This window comes from Bos javanicus, chromosome 10, assembly GCF_032452875.1.
Source record: "Bos javanicus breed banteng chromosome 10, ARS-OSU_banteng_1.0, whole genome shotgun sequence".
NCBI classification, from domain to species: Eukaryota; Metazoa; Chordata; class Mammalia; order Artiodactyla; family Bovidae; genus Bos; species Bos javanicus.
The window spans coordinates 60,609,886-60,633,540 of record NC_083877.1 but is presented as its reverse complement, the minus strand read 5'-3'; the positions used below and the strand labels follow the sequence as shown (position 1 = coordinate 60,633,540).

Sequence of the window (23,655 nt, the reverse complement as noted above, 5' to 3'; positions counted from 1 at the left end):
TGGAAGGAGATGTTTGATGTTAGCATACAATCAGTTTTATTTGACCACCATGGCTTTGTAATGTGCGCCCTCTGGAGGGTAATTATTTCCTCATGTAAGGATACTTTCTGGGAAGCACTGGCACTCAGCCTCACAAATTTAAGATCAGTAATTGAGTTTTGCTCCACATATTAAATTCTTTGGAACACTTGTCTTACAGATAAGGTCAAATTCTGAGTAATGAGTAAAGTTCATAGTCATTCATTCACTTCTTCACTCTGAATTCAGGTTTGGCTATAATAAAATTGATTAAAAAAGAAATTAATAAATAATGAACAAGCCAAGTGGACACATCAAATCATGTTGTGATAGTGATGGCTTCTGAGCCAGGCTTTGAAAGCTAAAATGGGAGTTTGCATGCCAGACAAAAAAGAGAAAGGGGAAAAGAGGAAGAGCAGACACAAAACTGTAACACGAAGTACTGAACAGCTAGAAACAGTCACACTGCTGGAACATAAAAAGTCCTTATTGATTCTACCTTGAACGTGCCATTTCTTTTTCTTTCTACCTCTCTTCACCTCGTTAACCACTGCAAGTCATTACAGCTTAAGCATCATCTACCTCCTCAGGGAAGATGTGGAGTAAATAATCCTAGCTAAAAAACCTACTCACATACTCTACACCTTTGGAAATCAGTTCTTCTCTAGTAACTGTTCAATAATACACAGGAATAGCTAGAACCAGAGAATCACTTTTCAGCAACCTAAATCTTCAGAATGCACTCTTAGCCAACAGATTAGGGGAAAAAATAAAAATGGCCCAGGACCTAAGAGCTAAGCAGAAAGCTGAGAGGTAAACGTGAGTAGGACATGGAGTTGCCAGAAAGTTAACTTCAACTACTGAACTGATTATAACACTGTTGAAGAAAGGAATCTTTACATTTCCTACCAAGTCTGAAGGCCTCCTGTAGTTCAAGACTGACTACCTGCAACTTCTGGCACCGACTGGCTCCAGATTAATGCTATTTCTAAACTCTATACGAACTCCTCTGAATCACTACGATTGAGATAAGACTTAATCAGCCTTCAACATTTTGTGAATACGTTCTTTCAGTTTTTCACATTATATGGATTGAGAAGTGAAATGTATACTATTTTTTGCACAACTGCAATTCATTTCTTAAGTGTTGCTGCTGGAATGGATAAATACATGAGAATTGGCACAACTGATATGTTACTAATTTCCTTCTTATAATTAGGTTATGATCTGCAACACCATGTTGCAGCCTCCGTGACACCACTAACCTGTCATTTGCAGCTCAGTAAATCACATACCTCAATACGAACTGAACTACAGCAAACTAGTTACCACACTGGCATGATTTTTAAACTGAAGATATTTTGAGAAGTCTTTAGAATAATTCTGTTCTATAGAGTATCTATTATATATTATTTATGTCTATTACCCGGCGTCCGAGGTCAGGGGCGGCGGCCGGCGGCCTGGAGCAGATACCCCACGCCCCAAGCCCGAGGCCAGGGGCGGCGGGCAGGAGGAGCAACCCCACATCCAATGCCAGGGGCGGTGGCTGGGAGGACCAACACCACATCCAACGAGCCGTGGCTGCGTGGGCACAGGAGGGCCTAGAGGAGCTATCCCACATTGAAGGTCAGGAAGGGCGGCGGTGAGGAGATACCCCTCGTCCAAGGTAAGGAGCAAAGGCTACACTTTGCTGGAGCAGCCGTGAAGAGATACCCCACGCCCAAGGCAAGAGAAATCCAAGTAAGATGGTAGGGGTTACAAGAGGGCATCAGAGGGCAAACACACTGAAACCATACTCACAGAAAATTAGTCAATCTAATCACACTAGGACCACAGCCTTGTCTAACTCAATGAAACTAAGCCATGCCTGTGGGGCAACCCAAGATGGGTGGGTCATGATGGAGAGATCTGACAGAATGTGGTCCACTGGAGAAGGGAATGGCAAACCACTTCAGTATTCTTGCCTTGAGAACCCCATGAACAGTATGAAAAGGCACAATGATAGGATACTAAAAGAGAAACGCCCCAGGTCAGTAGGTGCCCAGTATGCTACTGGAGACCAGTGGAGAAATAACTCCAGAAAGAATGAAGGGATGGAGCCAAAGCAAAAACAATACCCAGCTGTGGATGTGACTGGTGATAGAAGCAAAGTCTGATGCTGTAAAGAGCAATATTGCATAGGAACCTGGAATGTCAGGTCCATGAATCAAGGCAAATTGGAAGTGGTCAAACAAGAGATGGCAAGAGTGAATGTCAACATTCTAGGAATCAGCGAACTGAAATGGACCGGAATGGGTGAATTTACCTCAGATGACCATTATATCTACTACTGTGGGCAGGAATCCCTCAGAAGAAATGGAGTGGCCATCATGGTCAACAAGAGTCCGAAATGCAGTACTTGGATGCAATCTCAAAAACGACAGAATGATCTCTGTTTGTTTCCAAGGCAAACCATTCAATATCACAGTAATCCAAGTCTATGCCCCAACCAGTAATGCTGAAGAAGCTGAAGGTGAACAGTTCTATGAAGACCTACAAGACCTTTTAGACCTAACACCCAAAAATGGAGAAGCTCTATATAGTCAGCAAAAACAAGACCAGGAGCTGACTGTGGCTCAGACCATGAACTCCTTATTGCCAAATTCAGACTGAAATTGAAGAAAGTAGGGAAAACCACTAGACCATTCAGGTATGATCTAAATCAAATCCCTTATGATTATACAGTGGAAGTGAGAAATAGATTTAAGGGCCTAGATCTGATAGATAAGAGTGCCTGATGAACTATGGAATGAGGTTCGTGACATTGTACAGGAGACAGGGATCAAGACCATCCCCATGGAAAAGAAATGCAAAAAAGCAAAATGGCTGTCTGGGGAGGCCTTACAAATAGCTGTGAAAAGAAGAGAAGCGAAAAGCAAAGGAGAAAAGGAAAGATATAAACATCTGAATGCAGAGTTCCAAAGAATAGCAAGAAGAGATAAGAAAGCCTTCTTCAGCGATCAATGCAAAGAAATAGAGGAAAACAACAGAATGGGAAAGACTAGGGATCTCTTCAAGAAAATCAGAGATACCAAAGGAACATTTCATGCAAAGATGGGCTCGATAAAGGACAGAAATGGTATGGTCCTAACAGAAGCAGAAGATACTAAGAAGAGATGGCAGGAATACACAGAAGAACTGTACAAAAAAGATCTTCACGACCCAGATAATCATGATGGTGTGATCACTGACCTAGAGCCAGACATCCTGGAATGTGAAGTCAAGGGGCCTTAGGAAGCATCACTATGAACAAAGCTAGTGGAGGTGATGGAATTCCAGTGGAGCTATTCCAAATCCTGAAAGATGATGCTGTGAAAGTGCTGCACTCAATATGCCAGCAAATTTGGAAAACTCAGCAGTGGCCACAGGACTGGAAAAGGTCGGTTTTCATTCCAATCCCAAAGAAAGGCAATGCCAAAGAATGCTCAAACTACCGCACAATTGCACTCATCTCACAGAGCAATGGCACCCCACTCCAGTACTGTTGTCTGGAAAATCCCATGGATGGAGGAGCCTGGTAGGCTGTAGTCCACGGGGTCGCTAAGAGTCAGACATGACTGTGTGACTTCACTTTCATTTTCCACTTTCATGCACTGGAGAAGGAAATGGCAACCCACTCCAGTGTTCTTGCCTGGAGAATCCCATGGACGGAGAAGCCTGGTAGGCTGCAGTCCATGGGGTCGCAAAGAGTCGGACACGACTGAAGCGACTTAGCAGCAGCAGCAGCACACGCTAGTAAACTAATGCTCAAAAATCTCCAAGCCAGGCTTCAGCAATATGTGAACTGTGAACTTCCTGATGTTCAAGCTGGTTTTAGAAAAGGCAGAGGAACCAGAGATCAAATTGCCAACATCCGCTGGATCATGGAAAAAGCAAGAGAGTTCCAGAAAAACATCTATTTCTGCTTTATTGACTATGCCAAAGCCTTTGACTGTGTGGATCACAATAAACTGTGGAAAATTCTTCAAGAGATGGGAATACCAGACCACCTGATCTGCCTCTTGAGAAACTTGTATGCAGGTCAGGAAGCAACAGTTAGAACTGGACATGGAACAACAGACTGGTTCCAAATAGGAAAAGGAGTTCGTCAAGGCTGTATATTGTCACCCTGTTTATTTAACTTATATGCAGAGTACATCATGAGAAACGCTGGGCTGGAAAAAACAGAAGCTGGAATCAAGAGTGCCGGGAGAAGTATCAATAACCTCAGATATGCAGATGACACCACCCTTATGGCAGAAAGTGAAGAGGAACTAAAAAGCCTCTTGATGAAAGTGAAAGAGGAGAGTGAAAAAGTTGGCTTAAAGCTCAATATTCAGAAAATGAAGATCATGGCATCTGGTCGCATCACTTCATGGGAAATAGATGGGGAAACAGTGGAAACAGTGTCAGACTTTATTTTTCTGGGCTCCAAAATCACTACAGATGGTGACTGCAGCCATGAAATCAAAAGATGCTTACTCCTTGGAAGGAAAGTTATGACCAACTAGATAGCATATTCAAAAGCAGAGACGTTACTTTGCCAACAAAGGTTCGTCTAGTCAAGGCTATGGTTTTTCCTTTGGTCATGTATGGATGTGAGAGTTGGACTGTGAAGAAGGCTGAGCGCCGAGAAATTGATGTTTTGAACTGTGGTGTTGGAGAAGACTCTTGAGAGTCCCTTGGACTGCAAGGAGATCCAACCAGTCCATTCTGAAGGAGCTCAGCCCTGGAATTTCTTTGGAAGGAATGATGCTAAAGATGAAACTCCAGTACTTTGGCCACCTCATGCAAAGAGTTGACTCACTGGAAAAGACTCTGATGCTGGGAGGGATTGGGGGCAAGAGGCGAATGGGACGACAGAGGATGAGATGGCTGGATGGCATCACTGACTTGATGGACGTGAGTCTCTGTGAACTCCGGGAGTTGGTGATGGACAGGGAGGCCTGGCGTGCTGCGATTCATGGGGTCGCAAAGAGTCGGACGGGACTAAGCGACTGATCTGATCTGATCTGATGTCTATTGTTTACTGGAGAAGGAAATGGCAACCCACTCCAGTACCCTTGCTTGGAAAATCCCATGGATGGAGGGGCCTGGTGGGCTGCAGTCTATGGGGTTGTAAAGAGTCGGATACGACTGAGTGACTTCACTTCACTCACTTCACTTGCTTCATACTTTATCACTGGAGAAGGAAATGGCAACTGACACCAGTATTCTTGCCTGGAGAATCCCATGGATGGAGGAGCCTGGTGGACCAATGGTCCATGGGGTTGCAGAGTCAGACAAGACTGAAGTGACTAAGCATGTAAGCATATACTGTTTACACCCAATGATAATGGTCTTTGGTTAAACCAGTAAATAAATGTGTTCAACAAATGAAAATGAAGTCTTTCTCCTTAAGCTATTCATGGTCTGATACAGATATGCAAATGAAACACCAATATAATACAATAGAAGCAGTAACAGAGACACAGACTAGGTTCGGTGGTGTATCAGGAGTAATTAACTACTCCTGAATGAGTTAGAAGGAAAAGTTACCTCAACCAGGTCTAAAAGTACAAATGCATTTTCCCAGGGATGAAAAAAGGCACCAAAACAAAACAAACTATGCAAAAGCATTGCATATTTAGAAGAGCTACCAGTAGTCTGATTGGGCTGAAGCACAGGATGCATGCAGAGCTGATGAGAGAAACTAGTATCAGACAGGGGAATAGAACTATACAGGTCTAGCAGAGTTTATATCAAATGGGGACCCACTAAAAGATTTTATAGAGAAATAATTAGATCTGTGTTTTAGGAAGAGCACTCAGGCAGTAAGGAAGTACCCACTGGATACTCTTACAACTGTTTAGCCAATAGATGATGAAGGCCTGATTCCAAGTAGTAGACCAGGAGAAAAGGGAGAGGACAGAATAAATATATGTGATGTTAAGGATGCAAAATAAAAGGACACATCACATGGGCACAAGAAAGGGGAAAAAGTTACCCTTAATGACTACAGCCAATTTGGTTACACACAGTGACATTAGTCAAAACAGGGAATATAGGAAAAATATTAAATATTGCTAAACTGAATTCCCTTATGTCAGATGAAGATGCAATAACTATAAAAGTATAAGTGAAATGCTTTTAAGAGAGAAACTGAAATTTTAATCTATACATTAAGAATGTTTTAATCAAAAATCAAATAATTTAAGCAATATATGAAAAAGCAAGCACCCGAACAGTGTTAAAAGGGCTTTTAAAAAAATCCACTAAAGTGCACATTAGCTCCAACCTATATAACTCATGTCCTGACATCTATCCAAAGCAATCTCTTAACCATCTACACCAACCAAATTTATTCTTCTTTCCCCCAAACATATTATGCTCTTTAAAATCTCTGCTTTGGCATAAACTGGTCTCTCTGCCCCAAATTCTAAACCACTACCCCTCCCAACAAGCTTCCCACTTTTCTCCTGTGATGATGTCCAGGCCTAACACTCTTGGAAATGCTGTATTCCTCAAGGCTCACCTTGTGATTCTTTCTCTAAGTCTTCTTAGCAAAGTAAATTTTCTCCATAGTCATGCTTCTACATGACATGCATATCTCTGAAGAACAGTTTTGTATGTATGTTGTTCCCACCTCCCGCCTCCCCTCCTCCCCTGCCCCACCATGAGCTTCTCAAAAGCAGGAACTTACTTTTACTGATCTTGGTATCCCCAGAACCTGGCATATCATAAAATGCTCAGGAAGTGTTTGCTTAATTGAAGTGAAAAGTTAGTGAATGTTTCAAAAACATACAACACAGGAAGGGGCAATTTTGACTCTATGTTGGAGTCAAAAAGGGTCAATTTCATAGTTCATGTACTTATTCTTGTGTCTCTTGTCAACAGAGGTCTTAAGAAACGTGCTCGAGGAAATAGAAGACTCACCATTAACAATGCTTCGCAAGCCTTGATCATGTTTAGACAACAGATGCTGCACATCTAGTGCCAAAGGTAAAGTCTCAGTATCCTGAAGGACTAAATTTAATCCAAGGTAGGCATTTGTGGTTTAGCCATTAATAAAATTAACGTAACTTAAAAAAAAATTTTCACTCAAGGTAATGGATCCTAATCTGTCTATGCTATAAATTAGAACATTCTTTTATTTGTCCTAACTTTCAGTTTTCAAATTAAATTTTCCAACAAGACATCATTAAAGTCTTTAGGCGTGGGCTCTAGTTTTCACTTGCCCACTAATTTGTCATGTAAATTTATGTAAATCACTCACACTTGATGTTTTAGTTCCTCTCGGAACCCGACTCCAGTACTCTTGCCTGGAAAATTCCACGGATGGAGGAGCCTGGTAGGCTGCAGTCCACGGGGTCACTAAGAGTCCGACACGACTGAGCGACTTCACTTTCACTTTTCACTTTCACGCATTGGAGAAGGAAATAGCAACCCGCTCCAGTGTTCTTGCCTTGAGAATCCCAGGGGTGGGGGAGCCTGGTGGGCTGCTGTGTGTGGGGTCGCACAGAGTCAGACACGACTAAAGTGACTTAGCAGTAGCAGCAACCTGTCAGTTATGAGGGCTGAACCCAACAGGAAGTCTCTAATTCTTGCTGACGGTCATGTGTTCCTTTCTGGGGTATAATACACAAGCACAAATTTACTCTGTTGGATAGTCACACTTTACAGATTTACATTAGGGATGAAGAATCTTAATTTATCTTATTCTTAGCACAAAAGAGCTATCTCCCATTACTTATGGGAGATCTTACAATGGTCTCCTTATCATGAGTTACCCTTGTTTGAACCTCTCTAATTTCATTATACAGGGTACACCTATGAGGTACTGCTACAGGCCTTTTTGAAAATGTACTCAAACTTACATTTCAAACCAATCTTCTTTTAAGCAGTAACTTTTAAGAGGTGGTAAATTATTCCAATTATACTGACATGGATTATTAAGTAATGCTTCTGAAGTTTTTAAGAAAACTAACTTTATTAGTTAGATGTTTCCAACTTAAAACAGCATCATCCAAATTTGGGGGCTCAACTTATTTATCAAACCTGACTCGGAATTTTTGACACCTACAGAATAGAGAAAACCTGGCTATTACTGAAATTTAAAAAAAAAAAAAAAAGCCATATACCATTCAAAATAGCAAAAGAAAACAGGTCAAATCCTCATCAACAGAAAACTGAGTAAATAAACTTATGGTACATCCACACAATCAATGCAGCTATAAAAAAGAAATAAGTAATCTTTCGACATATGTCTATGGAATAATATTTAAAATAAAAAACAAAGTGTAGCACAATATATTTAATATGTTAATTCTGGTTTAAAAAAGGGAAGGGGGGATAAAAACCTGTATTTGGTAATCTATGGTAAGGAATGGGAACTGGGCAACTGAGGAACAAAAATGGAAAGGAAATGTTAACATTTCATGTTTTTGAACCATGTGTATGTATTACCTATTTAAAATGCTAGATGCCTCAGGTTCTGAAGAATTCTAAAAAATTTTGAGCAATGACAAAATCCCTGTCTGGCCCCTCAAGATCAAAGACTTCTGTTCATCATTTGTACCCTAAACACCACCCTCTCTCTTCTCAGCAATAAAATACAGACTCACTGTGAAAAATTTGCAAGAAATAAACATTTTAATTTTCCTGACACTTTCCGTGTTTTCCAGACATTTTATTCTGTATTTTTCCCACCCAGCAAAACAAATAAATTTTACTGCCACACAATAACATTGTAATATGGATTACATATCTATAGTGGACATGTATTCTCTGTGTGCACAGCAATGGTGACTGATCCTTCCTCTCTTAGATGAGGATTTCAAACACAGTGCTCGTCTCCTAGAGGGCAAGCAATCTATCCTCTTTCTCTCAGCGATTCACAGAAGGCCCAGAGCTAAGGTGAATCCATAGAAGTTCTTCCTAGGGTTTCTCTGCTAGAGTTAGCAAGAAGACCCTTTTGCCTTTGGGGTTATAATACTAGGAAGATAACACATTATATTACAAGATCTTGTGATATACTATGAAGGCAATTAAGCCAATACGTGAGGAAGGCAGCCCAGAAAGAGAGACAAAGGCAGAAAAAGACCCAGCATCGTTATCTGAGTCATGACTCCTGTTACATTTACACTTCTTGGTGATTTGAGCCAATATATGCTCTTTACAGTTCAAGTTGATTTGACATGTATTCCTGTCCTCTCCTTCCTTACATGCCGGAGTCCTGACAAATTTACCAAGTTTTTCTTTTCATATCACTGAATATTCTTTAGAAGCATGATTTGAAATGCTGACATACTTTCCATCACATGGATATATTTTACCTATTACTACCTCATGAGTATTAATAGTATTCTCCTACTATTGATAACTTGGGGGGTGTTTCCAACTATTTACAATTAAACATGCCCTTTTGGGGGTGGGGCGGGGCAGCGCTGCATGGCTTGCAGGATCTTAATTCCCCAGAAAGTGAAAGTTGCTTAGTCTCTGGAACCCCATGCAGTTCATGGAATTCTCCAGGGCAGAATACTGGAGTGGGTGGCCTATCCCTTCTCCAGGGGATCTTCCCAACCCGGAATCGAACCGGGGTCTCCGGCAATACCGGCAGATTCTTTACCAACTGAGCTATGAGGGAAGACCATGGATCAAACATGGGCCCATGGCAGTGAAAGTGCTCAGTTCTAAACACTGGAGTGTCATGTTCCTTTCAAAAGCCTCAACTGTATAATCAAATTTTGTTACTGTGAAAACTACATTCAGAATTCCAAATGTGTGTACAGCAGAAAGAACACTGGCCCAGACCACAAAAATTATATTGTTTGTAAATCTATTCTTAAAGATCCCCAACATTTTGTCAAGCTGTAAGTGACGGAGACAACAGTCTCAGAATAAAATGACCTGTAATCTGCAAGCTCCTTATATGCACAATGGATGACATCAATGTCTTAATATTAAACACACAAAACCCTGAAGCTATTTTTTTGCCCTGTGCTGTAATAAGTATTAGTCTCTCAGTCCATGGGATTTTTCAGGCAAGAGTACTGGAGTGGGTTGCTATTTCCTTCTCCAGGGGATCTTCCAGACCCAGGGATGGAACCCAGGTCTCCTGCACTGCAGGCAGATTCTTTACTGTCTGACCCACCAGGGAAGCCCTATTAATGTACTACTTTTTCAAAGTATTCGTGTCAATTAAAAAATCTTTTTAGAAAACAGAAATGTTAAATTTTAATTTGCTAAACCATGTTCTAAGGTTATAATATGACATCATTTGTCTGAACTTGTTAAAACTGTGACAAATAGATTCTGTAAGATACCTTGTAGCTACTAAGACTCTTCTCCACCCCTCCCCAAAAGAAGTAAATTTCTAGGGCATTAAAACAGCTATCTTTTAAGGCAAGAATAACAATAGTAATAAACATGTATTCACTAATCACACTATAACCTGACTGCCAATGCAAGAGATATAAAAGACAAGGGTTCAATCCCTGGCAAGAATAACAATAGTAATAAACATTTATTCACTAATCACACTATAACCTGACTGCCAATGCAAGAGATGTAAAAGACAAGGGTTCAATCCCTGGGTGGGGAAGATCCCTTGAAGGAGGGCATGGTAACCCACTCCAGTATCCTTGCCTGGAGAATCCCAGGGACAGAGGAGACTGGTGGGCTGCAGTCCATAGGGCTGCAAAAAGTCAGAAGCGACTTAGCACTGGCAACAACAGTAATAAACATTCATTCAATAATCATAACTATAAACCTAACCAGGATGATTATGGAGAAGGAAATGGCAACCCACTCCAGTATTCTTGTCTAGAATACTCCATGGAAAGAGGGGCCTAGCGGGCTTCAGTCCACGGGGTCACTAAGATGACTGAGTGAGTCTCACACACACACACACACACACACACACACACGATGATTATAATAAGGCTCACTGTTTGGTAATATACTTTAAAAAATGGAATTAGTCTATCTTTTCACCATTTTATTTTCCCCTTATAATAATATTTTCCAAACATACAATGCTCTACCTATAATAGGAACTACTAAAGAATACTTTTTGGTATGAAGTCGCTCTGTCTTAAATCTTTTCTAAAAAGACTGTTAGAAGTATTAATCAAGTTCAAGCTTGAATGGCTGGATTGTGTAATTATAACACAGTTTAACTTATCAATGGCCTTATTAACTTAATGAATGACACGATAGTGTTTACTATTAGCTGTTATTATTAATACTATTGTATGTAAATCTGTAAAATTAACATTGAATTAACACATTTTCCAGAACCATCTTCTCTCCATTCACTGCTACATAAATTACTATGCTTAGAAAATACCTGCTTCTGCCTCAGAAATCAAAAGGATCTTAGAAATAACCGATCAAGCATACTGAATTAATTTCATGCTTGTTTTGTCTTCTTTTTTAAAACCAACTTAAGTCTCTTTTCTATTAGATCAAGAAGTGATTTTGGGTATTTATCAATAGACAATTGATAAAATATATACTGAATGTATCTGTACATGGCTCTCATTAACATTTTCACTAAAATGAGGTGATGAACTATCCAACAAACAATACATTTTTTTTAATAAAAAAAGAAGTTTCCCTAAAACAGTAATTGATTCAGACTCTTTAAATCCAAAGAAACAAGGCTCAGGCAAATATTAGAAAACAAAAACAACAACTCTTTTGGCAACAGATAAGCATGAAGTGGCAACTAGCCTCGCTTGATCTTTTTAAATGTATGTTTAAAAATTAATAAATATATGTTTATAGTGGCTTAAGGAAATTATGGAAGTAAAAAATAAATTAATATGATATCTATGTAACAGAGATATGAGGCAGGACTATTTAACAGAATGTTGGGGGGGATCATTAATTATGTGGTTGTGTAAAATCTCATCTTTTTGGGTTAAGAAATTTAAAAAAAGAGGCTAAAATTACACATTCAGTTTTATATTTACATGTGGTGTAAGCCCTCAAAGGCTGGAGAAACACAGCCAAGTTAAATCATTTATATTTAATTAAAATCCCTGCAAAAATGAAGTCTGTACTTCAAGGGGCAGTAAGATTCTCAGTGCCATTTCTACATTACAGTCTCACTCACAGTGCTAGTAAGTTACGTATTCAAAAAACTATTGCTTAGAAAAGAGATAAGCCCAAACAAGTAAAAACACAAACTGAAACTAGGTAAAACACTTCCAGAGTTAAAAAATACCTGTAATATACGTAAACATGTAACAAATAAAAATGCACGAAATATTACAATTAACATTCTTGAAGGATTTAATGCACTGCCTAAAACTGGCTTGGTCTGCACAAAACTACAATGTTAAAAGAAACACTTCCAGAGTTAAAAAATACCTGTAATATACGTAAACATGTAATAAATAAAAATGCACGAAATATTACAATTAACATTCCTGAAGGATTTATTAACGCACTGCCTAAAACTGGCTTGGTCTGCACAAAACTACAATGTTAAAAGAAACACTTCCAGAGTTAAAAAATACCTGTAATATATGTAAACATGTAATAAATAAAAATGCACGAAATATTACAATTAACATTCCTGAAGGATTTAACGCACTGCCTAAAACTGGCTTGGTCTGCACAAACTAAAATGTAAAGCAGAAATCTTACTACTAGCAGAACTCCTTTAAGAATTATCAACACTATTGACTTTCAGGTCATTTCCCTCTCCTTTTTGCAAATGCTTTCCTTTAAAAGTGAAAGATTAATTAGAAACGACTATACAAAGAAGATTTACACTAATTCAAAATGATACATTAATTATCTTGAGACTCTCTGGCACTTAAAATATAAGGTGAACCAGACTTCCCTGAGCATCTACTTCTTAACTTTACGATAATGCAGCATCACCATAACACACAAGAACCATGCACAAAAACTCCCCCAAATAAAAAGCAAAGCCAAGTTGACGCTAATTCGTGGTCCAGATAATCGTTCTTAGTTCCCACACAATGTTTTTGAATATCAACTTGAAATGTTAGTGAATTTTTAAAGACTTATAAGTCCGTTCATAAATTAAACCTTGAATCTTTAAAAATCACCATTCGGTTGCATAAATTCGTTTTGTTCTACACTGTTGATATTTTAAACTCTGAATACTGGGAAATTTCCAAGTCAAGAAAAAAGCCATTGAGTCAATTCTCTTATACCACCCCACCTCCCAAACCCCAAACAAACAAAAAGTAAAACGTCCTCCCCAGCTTTTCTCTTTAAACAAGTAGTTAAACTACTTTTGAAAAGCTAGCCTGGCTCTCAATTCTCTATTGCACCTTTACCTTATACCAAAACGGAGCCTGGACAAGACTAATTAAGCTCTGTTTCTAGATTCACAAGTGGCGTCAGGTCTGGGAGCAGGAAGGCCCCCTAGTTTTTGGACCCCTCTCCCAGCATTTCGCACTCTTTCAAGTATGAAGAAGAGGGGACAGGAAGACTGGGCCCGAAAGGGCAGAGCCGGGGCCTAGACCACTGAACGGTCCCCAAAACGGCTCGCGCGATAGGGAAGAGGCAATGAGAACCTGACGCCGGAGGCCAGAGGTGTCCTTGCAAACCAAGGAAGCGCTCGGATTTGGAGCTCAACGCTCGGGACCCCCTTCACCGCCTCCTTTACTCTCCCTTCCCCCATGCTAGAGAAGCAGGGCGCGGGCCCGGTGCGGGAAGGGGGAGGAGGTAAACTCGTCCTGTCACTGCATCGGGAGAGGCTGGAAGGAGCACATGTTCTACGGGGAGAGGCCGCGGCCGCCCCTGCCCCGGCTCCTAAAGCCAGAAACCACCTCCAGCCCCAGAGTTCTGTTCCCTGCGCCTCACCAGGTCGTAGTCCTCCTCATCATCGCACATGAAATCATCCTCCATGTCAGACATCTTGGCTGGGACGGGGGGAGGAGGGGAGGAGAAATTGGAGACAACCTCCTCCCACAATCCTCCGCGGCTCAGAGGCGTCACTCCCAGCCTCTCGCCTTCCCGACGCTCTTAGAGGAGCTGAATGTTTCCTCCCGGAACAAATGAGCTCGGTTTTGAGAGGATTCGCTACGACGCTAAAAGCGATTGCACCGTGCTCCTCTTCCTGTGAGACGGTTGGTGCCTTAGCAACTAAACCTAGCAACTAGGGAATCTTTAAGTGCCACGGGTTTCAGCGGAAGGGCCTTGGAAATCTTTCGCTCTTAACGTGCGGTTTCCAGCCTCCTGGGCAAGGGAACAGTCTCCTCCCTTGCCTGGCACTCAGGAACCATTTCAGCCTGGTGAAAGTAAGAGGCAGTTTGGGACTACAAGGCTTTCGCGGAGAAAAGTCTGACATGCCTATCCTGTGTGACAGGTAGTATTCTTTTTGCCATGATTACGGATGTGCATTTAGCCCACACATTTTGGTGGGTGGTCCTCTGATGTTTGGAAACCTTTCAGCAGCGCGGTTTACACGTAATGTTTGTTATATTTGTAGTCGGCAAAACAACTCTGTAGATATCCTAAATTAAGTATCAATCTATTGAGGTACTTGAAGTTTTATTCAGTTGTTCAACGAATTATAAACTAAATTTTATTGCCTATGGGACCAAATTAAGGTAACAGTTAACAACTTTTTTTTTTAATGCATTATTGTTGCACAGCATCATCAGTAGAATTCGAAATAGTAATAAAAATTGAAATTGACATGAAGGGAGAAAATACTGCTTTTCAAACAACATTTTCCGTATAAACTTCAGTTTTGTCCACTTGAATTCACAAATTTTATATAGTTAATAGCACAGACATAATTTCGGATGCTTTTTTGCATCTAGTTATGTAACAGCATAGGACAATGTATGCAATATATTGTTGCATACATATATACATATAAAAGATTATTTTAATAGTGGCATAATAAGCCCTTGGTTGAATGCAGTGTAATTTACGTAAGCGAAGTCGCTCAGTCGTGTCCGACTCTTTGCGACCCCATGGACTGTAGCCTACCAGGCTCCATCCACGAGATTTTCCAGGCAAGAATATTGGAGTGGGTTGCCATTTCCTTCTCTAGAGGACCTAAACATGCTATTATTGTTCTACATTTCGAATATTACAGTAATAACATTATTTTAAACTATTTTGGAGAGAGTATTTTTGTCACTTAATTTTTTTTCTTAGGAAAAATTCCAAGAAGAGGAATTGCAGGCTGGATTTTTTTTTTCTCGTTTTGGCAGTTACTCAGTAAATAACTGCTTTGCTTTTTTTTTTTTTTTCCTGGCTGCCCCAGAATACAGAATCTTAGTTCTCTGACTGTGCTCCCTGCATGGGAAGCATGGATTCTTAACCACTAGATCAGTCAGGGAAGTCCCTGGATCTATTAGTAATCATTTGTTTTTGTTTTTATTTTAATAATTCAAAAGATTTTACTGGAGTATAGTTGATTTAAAATGTGTTAGTTTCAGGAGTACAGCACAGTGAATCAGTTGTACATATACATATATTCATTGTTTTTTGTTTTTTTTTTTTACTCTTTTTCCACATAGGCCATTATAGAATATTTACTCGAGTAGAGTTCCCTGTGCTATACAGCAGGTTCTTATTAATTTTCCATTTTATATATCAGTTCAGTTCATTCAGTCGCTTAGTTGTGTCTGACTCTTTGCGACCCCGTGAATTGCAGCACGCCAGGCCTCCCTGTCCATCACCAACTCCGGGAGATTACCCAAACTCATGTTCATAGAGTCGGTGATGCCATCCAGCCATCTCATCCTCTGTTGTCCCCTTCTCCTCCTGCCTCCAGTCCCTCCCAGCATCAGAGTCTTTTCCAATGAGTCAGCTCATTGCATGAGGTGGCCAAAGTACTGGAGTTTCAGCTTTAGCATCAGTCCTTCCAAAGAACACCCAGGACTGATCTCCTTCAGAATGGACTGGTTGGATCTCCTTGCAGTCCAAGGGACTCTCAAGAGTCTTCTCCAACACCACAGTTCAAAAGCATCAATTCTTCGGCACTCAGCCTTCTTCACAGTCCAACTCTCACATCCATACATGACCACTGGAAAAATCATAGCCTTGACTAGACGGACCTTTGTTGGCAAAGTAATGTCTTTGCTTTTCAATATGCTATCTAGGTTGGTCATAACTTTTCTTCCAAGGAGTAAGCATCTTTTAATTTCATGGCTGCAATCACCATCTGTAGTGATTTTGGAGCCCAAAAAAATAAAGTCTGACACTGTTTCCACTGTTTCCCCATCTATTTTATATATAGTCGTCTGTATATGTCAGTCCCGGCCTCCCAATTTAGTAATCATTTGTATTGCCGTCTTTTTGGTCATAGTTCTTAAAAGTCATATTTATAGCAATAATACTGTCTATGTAGAGACAAAATTTTCCTTTCCTTCTTTTCCTCCCAATATTTTATAACGAGGCATTTTGAACATACTGAAAAATTTAAAGAATTAGTTCAGTGAACACATATATACCTCTATCAGCTTTATTTGTATGTGTGTAAGTATTCCTAGAATCAGTTGAAAGTATAATAAGATGCACATATCACTACATATCACTCAAATGCAGCTGTGTATTTCCTAAAAATAAGGACATTCTCTTATGACAGCATCATTGTTACACAAGGAAAATTAATTATTCCCTCATGTCATCTGATACCCAGTGCATGTTCAAAATTCCCTTATTAAACATAGACTTTTAGAATTGAGAGAGCCTTTACTTGTATCACTTCAGTCTCTAAGGCTTCCCAAGCATGGAAATTAATTATAATTTTTCAAATCCCACACCAGAGATTCTGATTCAGTAGGTCTGGGGTAGAACCCAAGAATCGTTCTTGTAACCTTAAAACAATCTCCCTGTAAGTCGTAACTTATATATCCTATTTTATCTAGGATAGCCCAGTCCTGTTATCCCAGAATAATAATTATCAGCATCCATCACTCTCAAAAGTTTGTACAATAAATCACATTGATTACTCTATCTTTAACCCATACTTCTTGAGAAGAGAAAATAGAATCCCAAGGTGATTAAGAACTTTGCTCAGAGTAATCAGCTACATAGTTTTGCATTTTTAAGTCAGTATAGTAATTCTGAAATGATCTATTAATCATGTGGATATGATCATATGTAATAAAACTGCACGTTTATTTACATTGAATTTATTTATATATTTTGGTGCCCTTTAATGTAATTCCTTAGTTCTGCAATGTGGAAAAATTATTCAAGAAGTTCGTTACTAGGAGCACTAGGAAAAGTGCAGCCACATTTTGAGTGTAATATTCTTGGCCTCCAAATTTCACACAGTTAGTCTGGAAATTTTCTGAGAGTAGTTGAAAAGGTTTTCACAGTGTTTAGCTCACTGCTTGGGTACACAAATGCAAATGAATATTTGCTGTAGAAATAAACACGTCAATTTTTCTATGCAGGCGATGCCCTTATATTATATATATCTACACATCAAAATCTTTTTCTGTCCTCAAAACTTCATTTAAATATCACTTCATTCACATATCCTATCCTAAATACTTTGTACAGTTAAGCTATTCTCTTTTTCTTGACATCAATTTTATTCAGCGGTAAAGTAAAAAGTGGAAGTCACTCAGTCATGTCGACCTGTTTGTGACCCCATGGACTGCAGCCTGCCACGCTCCTCTGACCATGGAATTATTCAGGCAAAAATACTGGAATGGGTTGCCATTCCCTTCTCCACGGCACCTTTCCAACTCAGGGATCAAACCTGAGTTTCCTGTATTGCAGGAAGATTCTTTACCATTTGAGCGACCAGCGAAGCCCCAAAGACGGATGAGTCATGGTAGAGAGTTTGGACAAAATGTGGTCCACTGGAGAAGGGAATGGCAAACCACTTCAGTATTCTTGCCTTGAGAACCCCATGAACAGTATGAAAAGTCAAAATGATAGGATACTGAAAGATGAACTCCCCAGGTCCATAGGTGCCCAATATGCTACTGGAGATCAGTGGAGAAATAACTCCAGAAAGAAAGAAGAGACAGAGCCAAAGCAAAAACAGCACCCAGTTGTGGATGTGACTGGTGACTGAAGTAAAATCTGATGCTGTAAAGAGCAATATTGCATAGGAACCTGGAATGTTAGGTCCATGAATCAAGGCAAATTGGAAGTCATCAAAAAGGAAAAGGCATGAGTGAACGTTGACATTTTAGGAACCAGCAAACTAAAATGGAGTAGAATGGGTAAATTTAATTCAGATGAATATTATATCTACTACTGTGGGCAGGAATCCCTTCAAAGAAATGGAGCAGCCATCATAGTCAACAAAAGCGTCCAAAATGCAGTACTTAGATGCAATGTCAAAAACGACAGAATAGCCTCTGTTCGTTTCCAAGGCAAACCATTCAGTATCATGGTAATCCAAGTCTATGCCCGGACCAGTAATGCTGAAGAAGCTGAAGTTAAATGGTTCTGTGAAGACCTACCAGACCTTCTAGAACTAACACCCAAAAAAGATGTCCTTTTCATTATAGGGGACTCGAATGCAAAGTAGGAAGTCAAGAAACACCTGGAGTAACAGGCAAATTTGGCCTTGGAGTACAGAATGAATCAGGACAAAGGCTAATAGAATTTTGCCAAGAGAATGCACTGGCCATAGCAAACACCCTCTTCCAAAAACACAAGAGAAGACTCTACACATGGACATCACCAGATGGTCTACATCAAAATAGGCTTGATTATATTCTTTGCAGCCAAAGATGGAGAAGCTCTGTACAGTCAGCGAAAACAAGACCGGAAGCTGACTGTGGCTCAGTTCATGAACTCCTATTGCCAAGTTCAGACTTAAATTGAAGAAAGTAGGGAAAACCACTATACCAGTCAGGAATGACCTAAATCAAATCCCTTATGATTATACACTGGAAGTGAGAAATAGATTTAAGGACCTAGATCTGATACAGTGCCAGATGAATTATGGGTGGAGGTTCATGACATTGTACAGGAGGCAGGGATCAAGACCATCTCCCAGAAAAAGAAATGCAAAAAAGCAAAATGGCTGTCTGGGGAGGCCTTACAAATGGTCTTACAAATGGCTGTCTGGGGAGGCCTTACAAAAAGCAAAGGAGAAAAGGAAAGATACACCCATTTGAATGCAGAGTTCCAAAGAATAGCAAGGAGAGACAAGAAAGCCTTCCTCAGTGATCAGTGCAAAGAAATAGAGGAAACCAATAGAATGGGAAAGACTAGAGATCTCTTCAAGAAAATTAGAGATACCAAGGGAACATTTCATGCCAAGATGGGCACAATAAAGGATAGAAATGGTATGGACCTAACAGAAGCAGAAGATATTAAGGAGTGGCAAGAATACACAGAAGAACTATACAAAAAGGATCTTCACAACCCAGATGATCACGATGGTGTGATCACTGACCTAGAGCCAGACATCCTGGAATGTGAAGTCAAGTGGGCCTTAGGAAGTATCACTATGAACAAAGTTAGGGGAGGTGATGGAATTCCAGTTGAGCTATTCCAAATCCTGAAAGATGATGCTGTGAAAGTGCTGCACTCAATATGCCAGCAAATTTGGAAAACTCAGCAGTGGCCACAGGACTGGAAAAGGTTGGTTTTCATTCCAGTCCCAAAGAAAGGCAATGCCAAAGAATGTTCAAACTACTGCACAATTGTACTCATCTCACACATTAGTAAAGTAATGCTCAAAATTTTCCAAGCCAGGCTACAACAGTATGTGAACCGTGAAATTCCAGATGTTCAAGCTGGTTTTAGAAAAGGCAGAGGAACCAGAGATCAAATTGCCAACATCTGTTGGATCATTGAAAAGGCAAGAGAGTTCTAGAAAAACATCTATTTCTGCTTTATTGACTATGCCAACACCTTTGACTGTGTGGATCACCACAAACAGTGGAAAATTCTGAGAGGTAGGAATACCAGACCACCTGACCTGCCTCTTGAGAAATCTGTATGCAGGTCAAGAAGCAACAGTTAGAACTGGACATGGAACAACAGACTGTTTCCAAATAGGAGAAGGAGTACGTCAAGGCTGTATATTGTCACCCTGCTTGTTTAACTTATATACATAGTACATCATGAGAAATGCTGGGCTGAATGAAGCAGAAGCTGGAATCAAAATTGCTGGGAGAAATATCAATAACCTCAGATATGCAGATGACACCACTCTCATGGCAGAAAACGAAGAAGAACTAAAGAGCCTCTTGATGAAAGTGAAAGAGGGAGAGTGAAAAAGTTGGCTTAAAACTCAACATTTGGAAAACTAAGATCATGGCATCTAGTCTCATCACTTCATGGCAAATAGATGGGGAAACAGTGGAAACAGTGACAGACTTTATTTTTTTGGGCTCCAAAATCACTGCAGATGGTGATTGCAGCCATGAAATTAAAAGGTGCTTACTGCTTGGAAGGAAAGATAGACAGCAACTAGACCAACCTAGACAGCTATATTAAAAAACAGAGACATTACTTTGTCAACAAAGGTATGTCTAGTCAAGGCTATGATTTTTCCAGTGGTCATGTATGGATGTGAGAGCTGGACTATAAAGAACTGAGTGCCGAAGAATTAATCCTTTTGAACTGTGGTGTTTGAGAAGACTCTTGAGAGCCCCTTGGACTGCAAGGATGTCCCACCAGTCCATCTTAAAGGAAATCAGTCTTGAATATTCATTGGAAGGACTGATGTTGAAGCTGAAACTCCAATACTTTGGCCACCTGATGCGAAGAACTGAGTCATTGGAAAAGTCCCTGATGCTGGGAAAGATTGGCAGGAGGAGAAGGGGACGACAGAGAACGAGACGCTTGGATGGCATCCCTGACTCAATGGACATAAGTTCGAATAAACTCCGGGAGTTGGTGATGGACAGGGAGGCCTGGTGTGCTGTAGTTCATGGGATTGCAAAGAGTTGGACACGACTGAGTGACTGAACTGAACTGAAACTATACACAATTAAATGCACAGTTTGATGATTTTGACGTGCATATATACCTGTGAAATCATCATTACCACCAAGATAATGAAGATACTATTTATCACTGCAGAAGTTTCCCTATTGCTCCTTGATTATCGATGGTTCTCCTCCCCTCACTTTTCCTATGCAACCACTGATCTACTTTTTGTCACTGTAGATTACATTTTCTGGAATTTTGTTTAAATGAATCATATAATACGTATTCTCTTTTGCCTGACTTATTTCAGTCATTATAATTATTTTGAGATTCATCCATGTTGTTGCATGTATCAACTGGTTGTTTCTTTCTGTTGATGAGGTTTCCCTTGTTGAATTTTTTTTTTTTTTTTTTTTGCTATGCTGTGTGGCATGCTAGATCTTAGATCTCTGACCAGGGATTGAACCTGTGCCCCCTGCAGTGGAAACACAGAGTCTTAACCACCGGGCCACCGGGAAGTCAGTCCCTATTGATGGATATTTGAGGATTTTTTTTTCTCAGTTTTTGGCTTATGTAAATAATTAGAGGTATTTGTTTACAAGTTTGTGTGTGGACATATGTTTTACTTCTCTTGAGTAATGTTGTAGACAGACTCTTAAGGTACATGTGCTTGTGTAGTCCCTTCCACCTTGAATGTAGATGGGATCTGTGGTTTGCTTTGTTCCCTCCCTCAGCTTTATTGAGTTATAATTGACAAATAAATGCGGCTTGTTTCTAACCATTAAGATAGAGCAAAGGTGATGTACATGATTATGTGTATATGATTACATTACACTAGTTTATAAACTCATCTTGTTGAGGAGAGACTGTCTCCCTTGCTGACTTTGAGGAAGCATTGACCATGTTGTAAAAGACCACGTGGCAAGAAGCTGAGGATGGTTACCTGGCCGATGGTCAGCAAGACACTGACTTTTAGTCTGATGATGCACATGGAATTAAAGCTGCTCGCGGGACTTCCCTGGTGGCGCAGTGGATAAGAATCCATCCACCTGCCAGTTCAGGGGACATAGGTTCCATCCCTAATCCAGGAGGATCCCATATGCCGTGGAGCAACTAGGCTGGTGTTCCACAAGACAAGCTATCACCACAAGAGGCAGGCACACCACAACTAGGGAAAGCCTGCACAAAGCAACAGACAACCAGCACAGCCAAAAAGAAAATAATGAATTAAAAAAAAAAAAAGCATCTAGCAACCATGTGATCTTGGAAATCAAAACTTCCCCTGTTGGGCCTTAGATAAGACTTTGTGAGACCCTCAAGCAGATGACCCAGCTATGCTCTTCCCTGACTTCTGAACCACAGAAACTGTGGATAAGCAGTCTGTATTATTTTGTACTGCTAAGTTTGTGGTAATGCTGTTGTGCAGCCATAGATATGAATGCAGGTAAATATCTAGTGGTGGGATGATTGGATTGCAAATATGTCTATGTTTAACTTTTTAAGAAACTCTCAAATGGTTTTCCCAACTGTTTTTGCCATTTTGATTATCCACCAGCATTGTATAAGATTTCTACTTGTACCACATCCTTGTCAACGCATAGTGTGGTCAATTGTCTTAATTTTAGCCACTCTGGCAGGAGTATAATTGTGGTTTTGATTTGCATTCCCTAGTGACTAATGTTGAATATCTTTTCATGTGCTTATTTGCCATCAGTTTTTCTTTGGTGAAGTATTGATATCTCCTCAGTCCTTTTGACCATTTTTTAAGTTTCTTTTGTATTTTATTTTTATTTTTTTATATTGGAATATAGTTGATTTACAATGTCATGTTAGTTTCTGGTGTACAGCAAAGTGAATCAGTTATACATGTGTCTACTTTTTTAGATTCTTTTCCCATATAGGCCATTACAGAGTATTGAGTAGTTTCCTGTGCTAGTGTGTATATGTCAGTCCCAATCTCTCAGTTTATTCCCCCAACCCATTCCCTGGTAACCATAAGTTTGTTTTCTCCATCTGTGACTACTTCTGTTTGGTAAATAAGTTCATTTGTACCTATTAAAAAAAAATTCCACATATAAGCCATATATTTGTCTTTCTGTGTCTTACTTCATTCAGTGTGACAATCCCTAGGTCCATTCAAGTTGCTGCAAATGGCATTATTTTGTTCTTTTTACAGCTGAATAATATTCCATTGTATATATGTACCACATATTTTTTATCCAACCCCCTTTTGATGTACAAAATTAGATTGCTTTAGTAAATGTGCTGCCAAAGTGAGCATCCTTTTGCCCATTTTTAAATTGGATTGTCTTACTACTATTGAGTTGTAAGTGTTCTTTATGCTTTTTGTTGTATTTAAGGATTATTTGCCACACTCAGGTGTACTAAGATTTATGTTTTCTTCTGGAAGTTTTATGTAGTTTAAACTTGTACATTCAGATCTATGACCTAGTTCAAGTTTAATTTTTGTATATACTGTGAAGGAAATGTAGAGGTTTATTTTTTCTGCATATGGTTATCAGATTGTTCCAGCATTATTTGTCCAAAAAAGTAATCCTTTATTGAATTGTCTTGGCAGTTTTATCAAAGGCAATAGACCATTTGATTCCCAACAGAATTTGACCCTTAAAAATATGTTTTTGATAATTTTATGTTATCCTATATTATGATTATTTTGTATTTATTCTTTATTAAACTGAAAGCTCCTTGAGGACATAAATATCTTACTTATTTCTGAATCCCCTGACACTCAGCATTCTCAGTGAGAATGTGATG

General features: G+C 39.7%; 2 protein-coding genes across 3 annotated transcripts in view; one reads left to right on the top strand and one right to left on the bottom strand.

Moving 5' to 3' along the window:
• Positions 1–13,988, bottom strand: part of COPS2 (COP9 signalosome subunit 2) — a 30,863-nt gene extending 16,875 nt beyond the window's left edge. For both annotated transcript variants that reach the window (XM_061428817.1, XM_061428818.1), the window contains exon 1: positions 13,867–13,988. In XM_061428817.1, the coding sequence (XP_061284801.1) occupies positions 13,867–13,920 (54 nt within the window). In that variant the 5' untranslated portion in view covers positions 13,921–13,988. The remainder of the gene's footprint in view (positions 1–13,866) is intronic.
• A 92-nt stretch (positions 13,989–14,080) lies between these two features.
• Positions 14,081–23,655, top strand: part of GALK2 (galactokinase 2) — a 155,164-nt gene continuing 145,589 nt past the window's right edge. Inside the window, exon 1 of the mRNA XM_061428814.1 lies at positions 14,081–14,371. Coding sequence (XP_061284798.1) covers positions 14,352–14,371 — 20 coding nt within the window. The 5' untranslated portion in view covers positions 14,081–14,351. The remainder of the gene's footprint in view (positions 14,372–23,655) is intronic.